Raw genomic sequence first — 19328 nt, forward strand, 5'->3', positions numbered from 1 at the left:
GCTAGCTGGTGGGCCTCTGCCTGGTTGGAGGCCTGAAGTCTGGGCCACTTCTGGGCTCCCCCAGCTGCCCCAGACATTCCTGAGCCCTGACCTCATGCCCACTTCAGATCCAGCCACTCACAGGTACCGCCTTCAGGCACCAGAACTACGGGGCACTCAGGGGCTCCAGGAGCAGTGTCCAGGCTCTTATGAAAGGCACACCTGCACAGAAGACACTCCCCAGCCACCACATAAGCTTTCACAGCTGGGAGTCCAGCTAGCTGTAGCTAGGTTCACATCTGTATCCACACACCCACTCCAGCACACACTCTGTACCCAGCCCAGTGTCCAGGCACATGTACAAAGCCGTTTTGAGATGAATATGCAATCTGGCACAGGGACACAGGTGCACGATGCTTCACACCACAGCTTCCCTTTATTTCCTCCAGGGCCTCTGGAGTCCAGGTCAGGCTTCAGCCCCTCTGCCTTGCTTTGGTCCCCCCAGCTCCACAGCGGAGGAGGCTCAAAGGACCGTCTCAGCCATGCTGTGGTCATTGAGGAACTGGGTTATGAGTTTGGGGTGCTGCGAGCCTGGCACAGGGTCAGCCCCCACTTCTGTCTCCTTCTCATCTTCCTCTTTGCCCTGATCCTTGGAGAAGTACAAGAATACCTAGGGGTGGATGGCCCAGGGAAACAGAAGGGGAGGTCAGCTTGAGGGCCTAGCCCCCAACCCCATCTTTACCCCCAGCCCCGTCCTGGCGCAGTGGTCACCTCCTCCAGCGTGGTCTGGCTCACAGAGAAGTCCTCCACGCCATGCTCTGCACCGCGTGCCGCCAGCACTCCAAAGACAAGCGCCAAGGTGCAGCGCCCTCCTGGCAGCAGCTGGAAGCGCAGGCGGCCACCGTGCGCCTCCCGCAGCTCAGCACCCGGGAATGCCTGGGCCACGAAGTCGGCCGCCGACTTGGATCTCGACAAGGGCACCCTCAGGGTCAGTGTATGGCCAGCCCCAAATCTGGGGTGGGGTGGGGTAGACCATAGCTAGTGGACCCGCCCATACCATCTTCCAGCCCTTCTAGTCCCTCCCCTATACTTGGCTCCTCTAGACCCCCAGGCCAACCTGACCCCAACCTCTGCTCCTAGCCCCGCCCACATGCTCATCTGGTCTCTAACCCTGCTGCTCCCAAGTCCCACCGACACAGTGACATGCTCCACTCCAATATCCAGGTCATGCCCACTTGCTGGACCCTCTTTGGCCTCTGCCATGGACACACCTTAACCCATGAGACCTCCTCCCCATCTCGGTCCAGCCTTGCCCCATCTCCTGGACAGTCCATGATCCTTGCTTGTTCCCTCCTTGGAACCCAAACTGGCCCCACCTGATCTCCCCTGCAGGCCCACCCTGATCTGCCCCCCCAGGCCTTGAGGCCTTGCCCCGCTCACCTGCCCTTGAGGTGCTGCGCACTGCCCAGGCAGCGGAACCGCCCATTCACCATGATGGCCAGGCGTGTGCAGAGCGCCTCGCACTCCTCCATGCTGTGGGAGCCCAGTGACATGAGCTCCGACCAGGTCTGGACCCATGGCGCTCGGCTCTGGGCTGCCCCTCCCAGGGACCCTCAGCCTGCAGCTTTGGGCCACCCTGTGCTCTGGACATTTCCTGTCAGTCCAAGACTGCTCTGTTCCCCAGGCCCACCTGTGTGAGGTGAGTATCACAGAGCGGCCCTCCCGCACCACGGCCAGAAGACTGTTCCAGAGGAACCGCCGGGCACCAGGGTCCATGCCAGTGGTTGGCTCGTCCTGGGCACAGAGCAGAGAGATGCTTAAGTGCGGCCCCTTCCCTCCTACTCTGTCCTCCCATCTGCACACACATACCAGAAAGACTAAAGCCGGGTCCCCCACCAGAGCCACGGCTGTCGCCAGCTTCCGCTTGTTGCCACCGCTGTAGGTGCCCGCGGGCTGGTCAGCATACTGAGGGAGGCCCAGGCGTGCCAGGCCGTAGCTTGCTGTCTATGACAGAATGGAGTGGGAAGGGCAGAGTGAGAATGGGGTGCAGGGTGAGTGGGAGGGGCTAGGGAGGGGATATAGTGGTGGTGTAGTCGCTCAGTGGTGGACTCTTTGTGACTCCATGGACTAGAGTTCGCCAGGCTCCTCTGTCCATGGGATTTCCCAGGCAAGAATACTGGAGTGGGATGCCATTTCCTTCTCCGGGGATCTTCCTGACACAGGGCTCGAACCCAGGTCTCCTGCATTGCAGGCGGATTCTTAACCGACTGAGCCACCAGGGAAGCCCGGGGATAACGTGGGAAGGTAACTAAAGAGGATGGGGCTGCAACTGGAGGCGGGACCACAACAAGAGAGAAGCAAAGCCCTAACCCGGAGGTGAAAGTAGGCGGGGCCACAGCCGGGAAGGTCTAGGAGAGAAGGCGAGTCCCTAAGAAGAGAGGGGGCGAGTGCAGCCGGAGGACGGTGGGAAGGGCTGGGGGTGTGGGGCCAATGAGTGTGCAGGCGCTCAGGGAGAGCAAGGGCAGGGCCAGAGGACCTAAGTTCGGGGGACCAAGATCCATAGAGAGACTGTGGTCCAAGGGAGAGATGGGGTGGGGACAGAAGGGGTTGTGGGGAGAGCAGTCACCTGGGCAACTTGGGCTTCGGGGACTCCTCGCAGGCGTGCGTACAGCTCCAGGTGCTCGCGACCGGTCAGCAGCTCGAAGATGGCATCTGACTGAGGGCAGTAGCCCATGCGGCGGTGAGCTGCGGCCGGTTCCTGGGCCACGCTGGGGGTGGGGAATGGGGGACAGGGAACTCAGGGCACTGGCTGGGCCCTGGCCATGTGAGGGGCAAGCAGGGGCCTTGGGGCCCACCCACCCTGGTAAGGGACCGGAGGTAACTCAGGGCCCGGTCCACTTGCAGGGGGACTCGAGGCCAAGCTGGTCCTGTCCATACATGCGAGAGCAGGGGAAGGTGGGGAGGAACAAGAGCCCAGGAGCTCCTCACCTGTGGCCTTCCAGAATAGCCTCGCCCCCACTGGGCAGCATGTCCCCAGTCACCATGCGGAATGTGGATGTTTTCCCTGCTCCATTCACGCCCAGCAGCCCGAAACACTGCAGGTACACCCACAGAGGACACTCACAGAAGCCTGGACAATTGTCCCAGCATCTCTGACTTCTGGGATGGGTATCCCAGCTTCCACTGGGAGGGCTGTGGGCAAGGGGATCCCTGGGCAGATACTGGGGTGTATGAGTAGGCACAAGCTGTCACATAGCAGAAATGCTAGATGACACACAGCATGTATGTAATCAATGGACACAGTAGATGTTCTTATAGGTCACTCACAGTTAGTGCTCCGTAAATATTGAGGCGGGAGTTGGCTGAATGTTTCCTGCCATGCAGTGGGTACTGACAGCAAGAGCACCTGGTGAGAGTTCGTGCTGGGCACACAGTCAACCGAAGATGGACAGGTTGACTGAACACAGTAGGCATTTGCTAAAGAATGATGGCAGTTTATAGCAACACACCACAAGTGCCCACAGGTGTGTGCTAGCCCCTAGTAGGTGGCCAGGAAATGGACCACAGCAGACAAGTTCGCACAAAGTAGTTGCTTGAATGCGCATTGGTACAGAGCAGGTGCCTACTAAATATTAGTTGTGAGCAAGTGCTTGATACAAATACAGTATGGACTCAATAAATGTTGGTGTTTGATAAAAGTTGATCATCACAAAGGTGACATTCAATACACTTGGTACACACAATGATGGGGGCGTTAAACAGCTTTACTGTATACCGTTGGTACTCAATAAATGCTAACACATAGTAGGTGCACATAGTAACTGGCACATGTATGGGAGCCCAGTTGCTGCTGCTGCTAAGACTTCAGTCATGTCCGACTCTGTGCAACCCCACAGATGGCAGCCCACCAGGCTGCCCCGTCCCTGGGATTCTCCAGGCAAGAACACTGGAGTGGGTTGCCATTTCCTTCTCCAATGGGAGCCCAGTAGGTGCGCAATAATAAATTTATCCTCACTAAGATCTTGTTAATCCTATTACACACAGTCGGGCTCAATAAATGTAACCATGAAGTAGGAGCTTCATGTTTCTTGGCTCTAAATAGGAGCTCAAATATTGACAGCCAGTAGGTACTCAGTATAGGACAACAGACACAGAGTAGGTGTTCTATAGGGGGAGGTAGACACAAACATGGGAAAGACCAGTGGGCATACAGTAGGGCAGCCTCTCACCCTTGCACCACCTGGACTTACCTCACCAGGGGGGATCCCCAGGCACAGGCGGTCAACAGCTGGTGTCCTCTGCCCAGGGTATACCTGGGAGGATGGAAGTCCATGAGAAAAGTGGGTGGGCCAGTGGAGGCCCCCCAACCCATCTGTGGAGGCCCCCCAACCCACACCCACCTTGGTCAGGTCCCTCAGTACCAACACATCCCCCTGGGTGGCCCCTTGTACTACCCGTTCCCGCTCACGGGCCACATCCTCATCCTCCTCTCCTAGGGCGGGTAACAGCCTCAGCTTGGGTCTGAGGACAGAGATATGAGTGGGCCCAGAGCCAGACCCCAGTCCCTGCCACCCTCCCTGGTCCCCACTGACTGTGGTAAGAGGCGGTTGTGGTGCTGAAGCAGTAGTGTAAAGAGGAGGAAGATTGGTCCCTGTATGAACATGGCCAAGAGGTTCTTGCCGACCACCTCCCAACGCAGGGGCGACTGGAAATGCCCCTCTCCTGTGGGGACATGAGAAGGGATAGGGTCATTTTAGGGTCTTGGTTACTGGACCTCTCCCCATTCAGGTCGCCTTGGGTTCTAAAGGGAAAGCACCAAGCTGAATAGACACTCAACTGGGGTCTAATTGGCATGGAAAACAGTGGCATTGCCACCTCCTTTATTTAGTGCCTTAGGCCTCTTGTGACATGACCAAGATGGAATTAACTTTTATGGCTGCTTTGCTGCACTTTTAACTTTGCCTACCCACCCTTCCAGGTGATCTAAGACCTCAAGTTCTCTTCCTAGGGGCTGCTATTTGTCCCTGCACTGTAGGATTGACTCTTCTCTGGCACTTCCCCTCCTGGAGAGAAGTTCTCACCCAAGCGCTCAAAGGCATCAGCCATGGCCTGGTTCCGCACCATGTCGATGAGGCCCCGGCCCAGGCAGAAGTGAGGAAAGATAAGGAAGACCTGTTTCAGGATCCGGCTCACCTTCTGCAACTTCTGCTCAGGGGCAGATTAAGAAGGAGGTGGGTTAGAAGCCGAGGCTGAGGCCCAGTCTGACCCCAACCCAAGGACCAGCCTTGTGGGTCCCACCTGATCAGAGAAGAGCTCGAGCACGAAGGTGGCCATGCTGCCGTTGATACCAATAAAGAGATTGATGCAGGTGAGCACAACATAGGCTGTGCTGGGCACAGAGAAGAAGAAGGAGGCTGGGTACATGAGCGGCGTGATCGACCAGCTGAGGGAAACAGGAGCCACTGTTATTGCCAGATAGGCTTAGCAGCCCTGAGAAGAATATAGATCTCCCATCCCAAACTGTGTTGTAGACCTCTGTAACATGGTCAGGTCAAGATGAGCTTTTAAGGCCTCCATAGCATACCCCTGAATAAGATCACACTTGGGGTCCTCTCAGATCTCCATATCCTCTCCTTAGGAGCTGCTGTAGAGTCCCAACTCCCTCAACAAACTCGAGGGGGTCAGTAAGAACAAGTCCTGGAGGGGCTGGAAACCTCACCCATATAGTAGTAGCAACAGCAGGAGGGCAGGCAGGTTGGCAGGGGCCACATACGCCCTCTGCTGGAAGGCCAAAAAGATGAGCACCACGATGCACGCTGACACCAAGTAGTTACACTGCATTGGAGATGGTAGTTACACCCTCAGTATGCTGAGCTACCAGGGAAGCCCACAGGCATCCTTGGCATTGTGTCCCATCCCAACCTCCCTGTGCTTTGGATAATAGGACGAGGTCTCCATCATCCCCAAGACTTCAGTGGTGCCATCCTAGACAAGTTCCTGACCAGAAAGGGCCAGAAGAGGCAGTGGCAAGTGGTGGCAGGGCCCCCACCCCTCCAGGAGGTCTGCGCACCATGTCCCAGAGAAAGTTGCCAAGCCAGTAGAGAGTGGGGGGCAGACCCCCCATGCACTGCAGGTGTTTGGCTCGGGTGACACGCTCGTCAATGAGGACAAGGATGAAGCTGGCCGGGACAAAGGACATGGCGAAGACCACGCAGATGGAGACAAGCACGTCCACCGAGGAGGCCATCCTGGGAGTGAAGGGGCATGAGCTGCTCAGAGAGGAGCTGTGCTCACCACTGATGGGACTGAGGTCCCCAGGGCTAGACACGGCTGGTGGGGGATGTCCTGAGCCATTCTGAACTGTTAGGCAGGGAGAGATTGTCCAGGTCTCTAGTAGGATAGAAGTTGATGTGACAAGGACTTGCAGGCAGCTGGGGGAGACTGCAGCCCATGAAGCCTGATGATGCCCCATTACCCTGGCCTAAGGGGTGGAGAGGGGAAGTTCTTGTTCTCTGTTTACACAGCAAGAGTGTGGCAGAGCATAACTTCAGCTTCCACCACCAGAAACAACAGAGAGAGCAACCAGGGTGGGGGCATACATGGGACAGGGGAACACACAAGGTGGACTGGCACACAGGGCAGGGTGACTCACAAGCAGGGGGACACACGGGGTACAGGGACTCACAGCGCAGCCTCAGACAGCTGCTCCTTGGTGAGGTTCAGCGGGTGATTGAGCGTGGTGATGCTGTGGGCATGGTGGGAGGGGCCTAGTGGCAGGTGGGCGCGTAGGAGAGCGTTGTTGGCTCGGTTTACAAAGGCCACCATGGCGTGCCAGCCCTTATTGTTAAACCAGATCTGTGATGGGATTGGGGCCAAGGGGTCAGTGACCTGGGATCAGACCTCCCCCACCACAGTGCCAGCCGGCCACCGCCAATTATCACCTTGAGGCCATCCTGAGTGTCCAGACCAACAGCCCATGCTGTGAGGTTGTTCAGGAGGTTGTCGAGGGCCTCGCCCGGTGCGGGGTTCAGCAGTGCCCGCAGCTCCTCCAAGGAGCGGCCCACCTCCAAGCCCGAGGGCAGGCCTGGGTCTTGGCCTCCCAGGGAGAAGCCCCCATACCTGAGGGCAGTGGAGGTGGGGGACAGCTGAGGGTTGGGAGGATGGGGCGGCAGGCAGGCAGAGGGCACAGTAAAGGAACCCATGCAAGGGACCCTCCTCACCTGACCTCGTTCACCCATTTCTTGGTCTTCAGGCTGTGAGAGAGCCAGACACAGACAGGGAGGTGAGTGGGACAGAGACAAAGGTGCTGGGAAGTTGAGTGAGACAAATCAAAAGGGGGAGGCACCACGGGCCCCCAGGAGGCCCCAGTCCAGAGCCCCAGCCTGGGCATCCCCCCCAAGCCCTCCCAGCAGGGGACCATGTCCTCCCCATCGGACCCCTGCTACAGCTGGCCACGCCAAGTCCAGGGTGGTGCTCACCCTTGGCGCACCAGGCGGGGATAGGTCTTGACCAGGAAGTCAGACAGGTTCCGGCCTGTTAGGTTCTGGACCACTTCACCAGAGTTGGTTGGCGCCTGGGGTGGCGGGGGGCCACCAGCCGCGGCAGGGCAGTCAGGCAGCAGGCGCCGGGCACCAGGCTGGCTGCACTGGCAGGCGGGGGATGGAGACTCCGGGGTCCAGTTGCCACTGGCTAAGACCTCAGCCACGTCCGCAGGGACATCAGGCACCGAGAAGTGGCAGAGGGCAGGCTGTGTGCACGCTCGTGCCCTGTAGGGGTAGGATCAGGGTAGGGGTGGGACTGGAGGCGCCCTGCTCCCAACCAGGCATGGGGGATGTTCCAGAGCCCAGACAGGGAAACCTAGGCCAGAGAGGAGCCAGGACCAGGCTGGAGGGCCCTCACCTGCTGGAGTTACTTTTCAGGTAAGGTTCCTCCAGTCCAGCCTCCTCTAGCAGGGCCTCGAGCAGGCGGGCGTGTTCAGGGTCCCCTGGAGTGTCATCGCTGTATGTAGTGGGTGCAGGGTCAGGGCTGTACCCACAGGCCCCTGGCCCATGCCCCCACCCCAGGCCCCTCTCCTCTGCACCCACCTGAAGAAGGACACCTGGGAGCCGTACATGCTGGGGCTCAGCTGCAGAGCCGGGTAGTATCCAAACGGGGGTGCAATGAGGCTGAACACCAGTGCCAGCCCCACGAAGAGGGCAGGCAGCACAATCTGAAGGGCCAGCCCATCAGCTCCCCGCCCATCGGCCACCAGGTTCGCCTGCACCCTCCCCTGATCCCGCTCTAGAACCATCCATGGCTCCCCAGTGCTCTCAATAAAAGTGTTCAGAGTGGGGCATACACCTGGGCTTATGGGGCTGAATTAGGTTGTAGAGTGGAAAACAGACACCGAGGGGCTTCTTCCCCCACACCCCCCCAGTAGGTGGCCCCTCACCTGAGCAAACAGGCCACGGCGGCTGCGGTGGGCAAGCAGGAAACGCTTGAGAAGTAAGGCCCGGAGCTGCTGGCAGGTGAGCGCCCAGCTATGTATGCGGCCTGCAGTGGCCGGCCCAGAGCCCTGTAGTGCCTGTGTCTCAGGGGCAGAGCCAACTGTGGGGGATGGGAGGGTCAGTGCTTGGCCCTGGGGACCAGGAGGGGCCACAGGGTGGGGCAGGGACAACTCACCCAGCCCCCCATTCTCCAGGGTTGTCTCCTCTGGTGGAACCTGGAGCTGCCTAGTCGCGTCTGGATGAGCAATACCCAAGAACAGGCCCTGCCTGGGCCTACCATCTGCAGAGTCACCAGCGTTGGGGTCAGGCTTAGTGTTTGGCCTGGGGTCTGGCCCAGTGTCAAGGCTCACAAAGAGGGGTCAGGAATCAGGGTGGAGGTCAGGGCTGTAGGTTGGGTCATGTTAGCCAGGAGTGGGGACTCGGTCTAAAGTCAGGTTGGACTCTGGACCGGGGTGAGGGGTCAGGACAGGGGCCTGCGGGCGTACCCTCTGGGCCCGCGTCCACAGCACAATCCTCCACCACCTTCAGGAAGATCTGGGAAGACAAAGCAGGGGGTTCAGACAGAGCCTGGGGACACACAAGAGGGAGGGGGACTCAAGGGCCACATATCCCTCAAACACTGGGGGTCCCCAAGCCTCCCTCAGGGCTTCTGAGCCTCCAGTCCTCCACGTGGACCCTGCCTCCTCCCTGGGACACCCAGCTGTCCACAGGCAGACTCTTCTTCATCTTTCTAAGCACCACCTCCTCCAGGCAGCCCTCCTCCTGCCCCCCACCTCATCCAGCAGTCACACCTCCTCCAGGCTGGTGTCGGAGATCCCATAGCCAGCCAGCCCCAGCTCCCCCAGCCGCTGGTCCAGATCATGGAAGAGCTCAGCGAAGCTGCCATCCAGGGCGCCCTTGTAGGGCAGTGCCAGCACCAGCTCGTGTGGCAGATCCTTGACCAGTCGTGTGCCAGGCACGTGGCGCTGCACTATGGCCCACAGTTGGGCTGCACCTGGGCGGGCAGCAGGCACGTCAGGGGCCCTGGGGTCCCATGTCGCCCTGGCTCCTGCCCCACCCCCTTGAGGAAGGGGCTTGGGTGACCCACAAGGGACTGGTCCCTGAGGGCAGAGGTCAGGATTAAGCACCCAAGGGCAGGACTTGACCTGGGGTCAGGGCCAGAGTCCACTCAGGGTCAGAAGTAGGTCTGTGTGTCAGCTCAGCTCAGGGGTCAGGTCAGGGGTCAAGCCTGGGGTCGTCAGGCCTATTGCCCTGAACCAAGTCACTGCCCCCAACTGGCCCCTCCCTCTGGCTCTCCCAGCCCCATCCACAGCCCCTCACTCAGGCTCTCCCACCCCTGCCCTCACCGGCAGAGCTGGCCTGGCCGCCTGGCTCCCTTTTCTGCCCAGCATCCAGGCTGTTCTTCAAGCCAGTTTCACCCTGGGGGCAGAGGGGCACCAGCTGCCATGGCCATCAGGCCTGGATGGAGTCTTAAGAACTGGGGTTGGAGGTCAGTTCCAGCCCTCACCTTTTTGCTGGTGGCCAGGGGCGGGGAACCCTTGGCCAATGTCAGGTAGTATCCGGAGCCCAAGTGACGTCGCAGGAAGAGAGGAGAGCCACAGCAGCACAGACGGCCCCCTGCCACTACCGCCACCCTGTCTCCCAACAGCTCCGCCTCATCCAGGTGGTGGGTGGAGAGGATCAGTGTGCGACCTAGGCAGGGGTGGGAGAGCCTAGGTCTCCCACCTAGCCTAGGTGGGAGAGCAAAACCCACACATGTCATCAGGTTGCCCAAGCTGTGTTCCCTGGCCCATTCAGTAAACTCCTACTTATCCCTCAAAACCCCATCTTCCATCACCTCTTTGTCAGAAAGATCTTCTGGCCTCTCAAGCAGCATCCACAGAAATCTCAGGCCACTCCCAGTTCTTACCTTCACGATATTTGAGCAGCAGCTCCCAGATGCCTCGACGGGAAGTGGGGTCCACACCAGCTGTGGGCTCATCCAGGATAACAACTTGGGAGCCACCCACAAAGGCAATGGCCACTGACAGCTTCCGCTGCATCCCACCTGGGTTGGGACAGGGGTCAAGATCTAAACAGTCTTGGGTAGGGCTGCCTCCCTTCTCCCTGTACCTTTCCCTACCCACCTGGACCACAATGCCTGATTCCTCCTGGGTCCCCAGGTCTGCCCATCTCCTCTGGCATCCCACAGTTCTCAATATAAAGTCCCAGCACCACCCCCCTAGCCTCATCTCTGCAGACCTGGAGGCTCCCCCCAGTCCAGGCTTACCTGACAGGTGATGAGTCTGTGCATGCCTCTTGGGGATTAGCCCCACGTCCTGCAGCAGCCGGTCCTGCTCGGGACCCACAGCAGCTGCACTCAGACCCTTCAACCGCCCATAGAACCAGATGTGCTCATCCACAGTCAGCCTGAGGCCGTGTACAAAAGACAGTGGGGGGGGTTACCACGGCAGGCAAGGCGCCAGAGAGCACCCAGCACCCCCACTGCCATGCCCCAGGCCCATGGAGACGCACAGGTCAAAGAGCACGTTGTACTGCGGGCAGACACCCAGGCAGGGCCGGATGGCTGCCATGCTGGTCCGGACGTCGTGGCCCAGGACAGAGGCGGAGCCAGCCGTGGGTGGAAAGAGGCCACTCAGGATGGACCTGCAGGTGCAGGGGTCTCAGGGCAGCTTCAAAGGGGAAGCTGAGGCTCCCAGAGCAGAGGCATCAGCACTTATAGGGCACCTACTGTATGCCCAGACAAAAGGGGTATTATGTTCCCATTTTACAGGGGAGGGAAGACGAAGCTCACAGAAAACATTCATCACGTGCCTATTGTGGATCCAAAGTGAACTAAGGGGGAGTTCCAAAGGGAACTGGAGCCGGGAGGCTGCAGGAGGGGCATCAGGGTTACCCCCCTCACTGTACAGATAGGGACCATCTGACCCCAGAAGCCCTTCCCCTTGAACAAGTGTGCAAGTTGAGACTCAAGAAGAGGAGCTGGAGGGGGAGGGGTGCTGTGGGGGGAAAGGAGTGATGGCTGCTCACATTGTGGTCGTTTTGCCAGCCCCATTGTGGCCCAGGAAGGCAGTGATATGGCCCTGGTAGAAGTCCAGGCTGAGTCCGCACAGTGCTGGCTGTGGGTTGCCAGAAAAGCGCTTTTCCAGGCCACGTATGGAGACACCCGGAATCAGGCCGGGGGGCGCCTCCTCCACCAGCACTGAGGAAGGAAGGCAGACTCAGTTATGGGTGCCCTCAGAAGCCTGGGGACCGTTCAAGCTGGTCCATGGAGTCAGGGACTTGTGAGGCTGGGGTCTGTGGGAGTTAGGGGAGCCTCAGGACCTGGGAACGTCCAGAGGATTGGGATCCATGGGGACCTGGGTTTCGTGGGGGCTGAGAATCCAGACAGGGAAGTGACAACTAAGGTTTGTCAGGCCTTACCCTTGGGGTCCTGTGCGGCCAGGACTGGGGCAGGACCCTTGGGTGTCTGAGACCCAAACCAGTAGCTCCTCCGAAAGGGAAAGTTCCACGGTTCAGGGATCCCGTACTCGCCTGTGGGGAGTGGTGCTCAGTTACCCCTGAGGCGCTCCCCCTGGAGTGTGCCCACCTGGGATGTGGGGTTCCAGGTAAGGGGTAACCAGGAAGCCCTGCCCACCGACCTGCCTGCCCCAGGCCATCCCTCAAACGCAGCCACCAGTGCGCATGTGCACAGGTGACAGGAAGACCCACCCTTTCACCTGTATTCCCGGCCCCCTCAGCCCTACCCTATCCTGTGCCCGCCCTCAGCCCAGTCTCCCCTGCGTCTCCTACGGCCCACCTGGGAACACGGCCTCCAGGTACCAAGTGGCGAAGCCATAGAGAGCTGCATCGAGCAACAGAAGGCCCGAGACCTGGGCCAAGCTGAAGACATCTGCTGTAGGCCCGGTGCTCATGTTGTGCCACTGCGCACCCTCGCCCTGCTCCTCCAGCAGTGCCAGGCTCTCGCAGCCAAAACCAAAGGCCACAGGCGACAGAAGGCTCTAAGGGTGGGGTGGGAAGGGGCGGGTAGGTAGGTAGGTCAGTAACCAAGGTTAGATGAGGGTGAGGCACCCCTGCACCCACACAGCCCGGCTCTCACCGCGGCCACGCGCCCGCCCATAGGCAGGTGGTCCCTCCAGGCCACACACAGAACGTAGGGCAGATAGAGTAGGAAGTAGGCAAGACCCCCGCAGGCGGCTGCCAAGTTCGCGCGGGAGAAGAAGGCGCTCAGCAAGAAACTCTGGACCACCGTGGCCACAGCGAAAGCCGCCAGGAACAGGAACAGCACCCCTGGGTGGCTGTAGGGGAGGATGTCCCCGAGCTGCAGGAGTACAAGGGAGCTGGAGGGAGCGCGTGAATTCGCGCAACCCTGCGAGGCGCCCCCTGCCCGTTACCTCCCCGTCTGGAGTCGGCAAGGCGGGGATGCACGCACCTTGAGCACCAGCACAAGCAGCGCGGTGCTGAGGAGGAAGGGACCGAGGCAGCTGAGGAACCAGCCCAGCCACAGCGCGCTGGCGCTGAGCCCCATGGCGCGCATCGTGTAGCGCAGCCGAGTCTCCTTCTCACGCACCACGGCCTTCACCGTCAATGCCACCGAGTAGATCCAAGCCAGTGTCAGGAAGAGTGGCAGTGACCGGCTCAGCACGCGCAGGAACCTGGGGCAGTGGGCAGCTGCAGTGGACGCCAGAGCCCCCCGCGCTGCCTCCATCTGGTACAACAGTCCCCACCCTGGGACCCCAAGGTGCGGCGAGAACATTCGCCCTCCCTTGTCCTTGGACTCCTGATGGTGCTGTCAGGTTACGTTCTCCCTGTATCCAGAGACCCCAGACCCTGAGGGTTCCCGGCTCCTCCAGCTACAGGGTCACGGGGAGTGGTCCCTCTGAACCGTAGTTCTCAGCCTTGACTGCGTAAATATTCCAGATGGCACCCAGGCCCCCACCCTGAGACCCAGGATCTGGCATCTGGGAGAAGTGAGGAAAGGGTACTCACGCATCATCCACGTAGCAGGGGTAGGGCATCTGCTGGAGGTAGAGGCCAGCATGCGGGGTGGTGCCTGTGAGCACGCGCACGGCTGCGCGCTCCAGCAGGTCCTGCAGGTACACGAAGCCACCCCACACGTAGCGCAGGTCCGTCAGGGGATCAGCGGCCGGACCGGGGTCCCAAAACCTGAAAGTAGTATGGGAGTAACTGGGACCTGCCCATTACAACTTTAGCTCCGCCCTCACCTGTGTACAAACTACCTAGATCCACCTGCCAAATGCTTTAATCTTATCCCAGAAGCCAAGGCATTGACCCCGCCCACCAAACCCGTGGCCGTGCCCATCACACCATAAACCCCGCCCATCACGGATCCCTATTGGTCTAAGGATTTGGGCCCTACCTTAGATCTCTGATAGGTGGGATGCTCCCTAGCACCCCACTCTGGTTCCGCCCCACAAGGCCCCCCACCTGTCCTTGATCTTATTGGTTCTTGCAACATCATCGATATCCATGCGGATCTTGATGCGCACGTGGCCAGGGCCTGGGGACTGCACGGGGTCCGGAGAGTCCTCGGGCCCCAGGAAGACGATGCCGGCCCAGAAACGGTGCTCGGAGAGCAGCTTCAGGGCCCGCTCCACCAGGGCGGCCTCTGAAGGAACGGCCTCCAGCTTGTCCAGAGTCACGCACTGAGGAGGGGCCTGGGCATGAGTTCGAGGCCCCAGGGTCCTCCCCTGGACCTGAAGGCGGAGCCGCGCTTCCTCCTAGGAGGCCCTCAGCAGGGCTGCCTCTCCCCTCGAAGACGTTTCCCCACGTGGGCGGTCCCTCACCTCCATCACACGGCCCAGTGTGACTGCCAGGTGTCCCACATCAGAGTGGGCCTTCTGCCAGCTGTAGCCACCACTGCGGGGATTCAGAAAGGCACGAAGAGCTTCCACTCTGGCCCCACCTCCGGGTCTTTGCTGCCTCCTTCCCTTGTCCTGGATCTGCAGGAGCCTCTGTAGGGGTATCAGGGAAGGTGTGGGTCTGCATCGGATGTTCAGGGCCTGTCACTCCTCTTCCCATCCCAGTGAGCGGCCTGAGCTCACTGTGGATACCACTCCCCACCTCACACCCTCGCCTGGAAGTCCCTGCGCTTTGCCCAAATCCTCAGAAGGGGTGACCCTGCTGCTACACACCCCCGCCCCTCACACCCCTCTCCCACTCCCGTCCTGGCCCTACCTGCAGCATGGCAACACTGGCAGTATCGTTCAGGAAGTCGAAGAGCTGGGGTCCCAGCAGCCCCCACATCTCCTGGATGTCCTTCAACAACGCCAGCTCCTGGAAAGTTCGGTTGACCTGCAAGAGGTGGGTGCTGAGGTCCACGCCAGCCTCAGCTGTTCATGACCCTTCCCTCCAGTGAAGACCCCTGCCCACCCCTCCTGCCTTCTCCCCTCTGCTCTATCCTGCACCTCTGAGCACTGTCTGAAATCTGGCAATCCCTCCACTTCAAACCCCACTTCCTGGACCCAGCCGAGGGGCAGCCAGTCTTGTGACTCAGGGCTCTCCTGTGGCCTGGCTCTCTCCCCCTCAGCCAAGGCTGGGACTGAGGGCCCCTTGCACTGTCACCTGGGCCATGATCTGCCGGGTGAAGGGTGTGTCAGGCGTGAACAGTACTTTCCCCAGGACCAGCGGCTTCAGGCGCCTCCAGAGCAGGCGGGACAGGGGGTGGGTGTCCAGGTACCCTGTCAGCTCAGCGCAGGTGGGGCCTAGGGCCAGGGTGGGGGCAACATGAGGTCCTGCACCCACGTCCTGGCCCCACTTCCCCAGGGAGAGGGGTGGAAACCAGGTTGGTCACTCACTCAGGCTGTTGTCCTGCAGAGCCTGTGCTGGCTCCTGCCCCACCAGCTCCTTCAGGTTACTGGCCTCATACCAGTTGAGGGAGGGCCCGCCTGGTTTGCTGGGCCCCCTGGCACTGCAGAGAGCTTCTGCCATCGCTTCCAGGGGACCACCTGGCCCATGGGGTCTCTGTAGCAGGGCCCACAGCTCTCCCAGGCTGGGCAGCTCCAGGAGCTGGAGGAGGGGGTCATCAGAGGGCTGGGCAGGCTTCCCTTCCGCATGACCCCACCACCAAGCTACAACCAAGGCACGACCCTCCACCAAGAGCACCCTTGGCCTCTCTTTCTGCCCCAGCACCCCCACACAACTACTGAGGACAGGTGCCCAGGATTGCTCTGTCCTCTCTCCTTCCTGCAGCCCACCCTTCTAGTTTCCTGGCAGGGGCGGAGACTGCACTGGCCTCTTACCTCCTGGGCGAAGTCCTCTGCAGTCTCCACAAGGCTGCCCACGGACTCCTGGGCTTGGCCCAGCACAGAGCCTAGGAATTCCTGGAAAGAAAGATGACAAGGTGACAATGAGGTTTGTGGATGTCTCACTCAGGATCCAAGTTTCCAGGGGGTCCATGCTATCATAGCCTCATTTTACACAGAAACTAAGGCTCTGAGAGGCACCTGAGCTTGTTCAAGGTCTCAGGGCTGGAGTCTAAGGAATATCACTCCAGGCATTAGGGAAGGCCCAGGCAAAGGCCTGGAAGCTGGCCTCCAAAAGGGGCAGGGTGGGACTCGGTGAGATCAGGGTCCTAGATCTTGCCTTGTCCCCATCTCACCCCTTGCAGCAGTGTCCCCAGCAGCTGAGTGGCCAGGGACAATCCCTCCTTGGGCTGGTCACTGGGCCAAGGAAAGGCTGAGGGAGTAAAGCACAGAAGCCCAGGGTGAGGCCAAGGTTAGCCGGAGCCACATCCCACTTGTCCCACTCCAAGCTGTGCCATCAGGTAGAGGCGCAGAGCGCAGCCCCGCCTGCCACAGGCCCGCCTTCTCACTTGCTCGGGCTGTGCCTGCAGCCTTCAGAATGGGCATCAGCTTTCTCAGGCTAGCCAGCATTCTACGGGCACTGGGCCCCCCCAGGACAGTGCGAACATCTGCCAGAAGCCGGGAAACCCTGGATACAGAGAGAAGGCTGGAGGCGGAGGCTAGGCGAAGCTGCCCACCCCCGCCTCACCGCTCCCACTGGTTTACAGGGAATCCTTGAAGTTGCTGAGGACGCCAGGCTCCTCGCCGGGGGTTTGCCACGGGAAGCAGGTGTTGTTCACGTTGCAGATGAGGCCCTGGAGCCAAGGGATGGTGCCCGCTGAGGGCAGCGGCTTGTTGGGAAAATGACCTGCAGGGACACCAGATGTGAGGTTTTTGGCTGAGTCTCCACCCCCAGTGACAGAATGCCCCCCTCAGCCATTATTCGAGTGTCCGGTCTGTGCTCCGGGTTCTCACTGGGGCCCCTGTGCATAGAGTGACCACTGCTAATCCTAACCCCAAAGTTCTGAACGCTGGGGGGCTTACATTCATGCTGCTCGAGTGGGGGGTGGGAATGGCGAACGGCCACCAGGATGAAGAAGAGAAAGAGCGGCCACAACAACTCCACCAAGAGTTGGATCTGCGGGGCAAAATAGGCTTGGGGAGTGGCGGCCGATGAGGGGGCTGTGGGCCGCCCCACCCCCGGCACATCCGACCGGACATTACCGGCTGCCTCCTGCGATACAGGAAATTCTTCCAAAGCAGGAGCATCAGCTGTGTCCAGAAGGCCATGGTGGAAATGGACAGCAGACAGGACGGAGGGGTCAAGCTGAGGACGTACTGTATGGTTGCGGGCAACTCTCTGTCCCTCTCTGAACCTCATCATCTATTTCATTGTTCAGCATTCTCGGAAGCTCTGCTTGGAGCCAAGAAAACAGTAGATGCTTATTAAAGGGGCTCTATCCTCCGGAGTGGTGGAGTAAGCCAACGGGAGACCTGCCCGAATCCCTCCTCACATCTGATTGGTTGGGCGGGATCTATCGCTTCCTCCAGAGCAGCAGCTGGGGTCCCAAAGGCGAGGAGTTTGTCCTGCAGGGGGCGGAGCCTAGGCTTAACTCTTTCATTACCAGGCTCCACCCTAATTCCTCCTGGCGGGGGGCTTCCAGGTCCTGTCCCCCAGCCTCATCCTTAACCCAGGCAAGGATTCCCTTTCCCCGCCTCTCTCTTCCAATAATGATAGCTAGGAGTATTTTATACTGCTGTCTGGAAGAAGGGCTATCCCAGGCCACCAGAGAGGCGAGTCACCCACCTGGAAAGGGGCTCCAGCTCTGCCCACCCCTCAAGTACTATTTGTCGCTCAGAAGAACACCAAGACCCAGAAAATGAGTAAGAAGCAGGGGCGCTTCTGGAAGCAGCTATTATTGATCGTGTCCCTTGCCTGGAGTCCAGCCTGGCCTACACATCATACACACGGAGAAACTGAGTCCGCCAGAAGGACAGGGAATGGACCCAGGACCCCTGACCCCTACACTTCAGGACTCATTTACAAATGGGATCGGGGAGGGGGCGGGGAGCGGCCTCAGTTTCTTTATTGGTAAAATGGGGGAGAGAGCTTAACGGCGTATCAACTAGGAGAGCGGCTGCAGGTAGGTGAGTCTATTGCCCAACCTCCCCTTGGAGAAGTATTGGTCAATTCTGCAGCTTCCAACACTCCCCAGCCAGGGAGTGAAAATGAGTGAGAGTCTAGATTTGGGCCACACCCTTTAATTCCCACGGAATCGGCCTCCTTTCTACCCATCCGCACCCCCGCATCCTCTCAGGCCCTTCCTCAGGAACGTCTCACCATTCCAGACCCCAGCTCTCTCCACCTTCCCTACCCTCCACAGCGGCCCGGGAGAGCGGCTCCTTTAAGAGGAGCCCTTGCTGCCGGCGAGGAGCCCCTGCTGCGGATTGTACCTGGCATCCGGTGCCCGCGGCCGCTAGTCTCGAGCATAGCCCCGCCCCATCCGCTCCCATTGGCTTCTTTATGCGCCACTCAAAGACCTGGCCAGCTGGAGCCGCGCGCGCTAACGCGGGAGGCGGTGTCACAGCGGGGCCGCGCCGAGCCGGGTTTCTTAAAGGGATCGCTCTTCTCTTGCTGCATCATCGCGAGGAGGAGGGGCGCCCGGATCTACTCGCGCAGGTTGTCTTCTGGACGAAATTGCCAGGCTGTCTTCCCACGCTGCATGCTGCTGCTGCTGCTAAGTCACTTCAGTCGTGTCCGACTCTGTGTGACCCCATAGACAGAAGCCCACCAGGCTCCCCCGTCCCTGGGATTCTCCAGGCAAGAACACTGGAGTGGGTTGCCATTTCCTTCTCCAATATGTCAAAGTGAAAAGTGAAGTCGCTCAGTCGTGTCCGACCCTTAGCGACCCCACGGACTGCAGCCCACCAAGCTGCTCCATCCATGGGATTTTCTAGGCAAGAGTACTGGAGTGGCTTGCTCCCACGTTGCATAACTTCCTGCAATACCGCCCCTCCGAATCTCAGGAGAACTCTTTCTCCCTTCTTTCGCCAGAGGGGGCCCCAGTCCTAACCAAACTCGCCCTGGTACCCTGGGACTCTATTTGTCCATCCAGAAAACAGGAGTTTGACTAGAATCATTATTTGTTCATTCATTCATCCCAAACATTCCTCGGTCCCTACAGTGGGCCAGGCTATGGCAGAAGGGGGAGGTGGCCCTCAACATTCTAAGAGTAGAATCTGGGGTCATAATGGTCACCCCGATTTTGAAGAAAACCTCCAGAAGTTCCCCCCTCCAGGAAATTGGATATATTTCACAAGATCATGATGAAAATGAAACAAGTATATGAATCCACAGTTCTGGAGGTTCTGGGAAGGGCTTCAGAAAAGAGGTTGTTGCTGTTGGGGCTTTGAGGATGAAGAGGAGTTTGGTCAGGAGAGAACTCCTCTGTGAGGAGTAAATGGACTAAGGCCTGCAGGCTGGATGAAGCTGCAGTCCTGAGGACCTACTCAAGAGATTAGCCATTTGTCCCACCCTGGAGGCCCCAGAGGGAATCCA

At 59.6% G+C, this 19328-nt stretch overlaps 1 protein-coding gene across 18 annotated transcripts; it reads right to left on the reverse strand.

Moving 5' to 3' along the window:
• Positions 1-388: 388 nt before the first annotated feature.
• Positions 389-18261, reverse strand: ABCA7 (ATP binding cassette subfamily A member 7). Of its 18 annotated transcripts, none has more exons than XM_088838695.1 (48): positions 18224-18242; positions 17284-17356; positions 16994-17183; positions 16814-16907; positions 16496-16637; positions 16300-16418; positions 16087-16163; positions 15728-15808; positions 15284-15494; positions 15051-15190; positions 14664-14780; positions 14273-14440; positions 13914-14131; positions 13455-13631; positions 12898-13120; positions 12565-12786; positions 12265-12466; positions 11889-11999; positions 11496-11667; positions 10980-11111; positions 10735-10874; positions 10375-10512; positions 9973-10157; positions 9812-9884; positions 9257-9459; positions 8951-8999; positions 8641-8745; positions 8411-8565; positions 8064-8188; positions 7879-7977; positions 7458-7745; positions 7200-7232; positions 6921-7098; positions 6665-6834; positions 6050-6227; positions 5699-5814; positions 5278-5422; positions 5061-5184; positions 4572-4701; positions 4380-4500; positions 4230-4292; positions 2968-3074; positions 2606-2747; positions 1849-1983; positions 1670-1773; positions 1420-1512; positions 751-991; positions 389-649 (listed from the first exon to the last, which is right to left on the reverse strand). In XM_088838695.1, the coding sequence occupies exons 3-48, from the start codon at positions 17057-17059 to the stop codon at positions 503-505; spliced, it is 6459 nt and encodes a 2152-aa protein (XP_088694821.1). In that variant the 5' UTR covers positions 17060-17183; positions 17284-17356; positions 18224-18242; the 3' UTR covers positions 389-502. The 18 variants fall into 18 exon arrangements, with proteins under 18 accessions (XP_088694821.1, XP_055285243.1, XP_088694822.1 ...); XM_055429268.2 differs by lacking the exon at positions 18224-18242 and adding an exon at positions 18111-18212; XM_088838696.1 differs by lacking the exon at positions 18224-18242 and adding an exon at positions 18145-18161.
• Between the last annotated feature and the right edge of the window lie 1067 nt (positions 18262-19328).

This window comes from Moschus berezovskii, chromosome 8, assembly GCF_049115385.1.
Source record: "Moschus berezovskii isolate FMDL1 chromosome 8, NW_MosBer_1.0, whole genome shotgun sequence".
Taxonomy (NCBI): domain Eukaryota; kingdom Metazoa; phylum Chordata; class Mammalia; order Artiodactyla; family Moschidae; genus Moschus; species Moschus berezovskii.

Coding starts and splice junctions, on each gene's coding strand:
- ABCA7 (XM_088838694.1), bottom strand. CDS start 17,059: ATGGCCTTCTGGACACAGCTGATGCTCCTGCTTTGGAAGAATTTCCTG. Junction 14,132..14,272: donor CACTGGGCCGTGTGATGGAG/GTGAGGGACCGC, acceptor GCCCCTCCTCAG/TGCGTGACTCTGGACAAGCT. Junction 9,460..9,811: donor CGGCCAGGCCAGCTCTGCCG/GTGAGGGCAGGG, acceptor CTGCCCGCCCAG/GTGCAGCCCAACTGTGGGCC.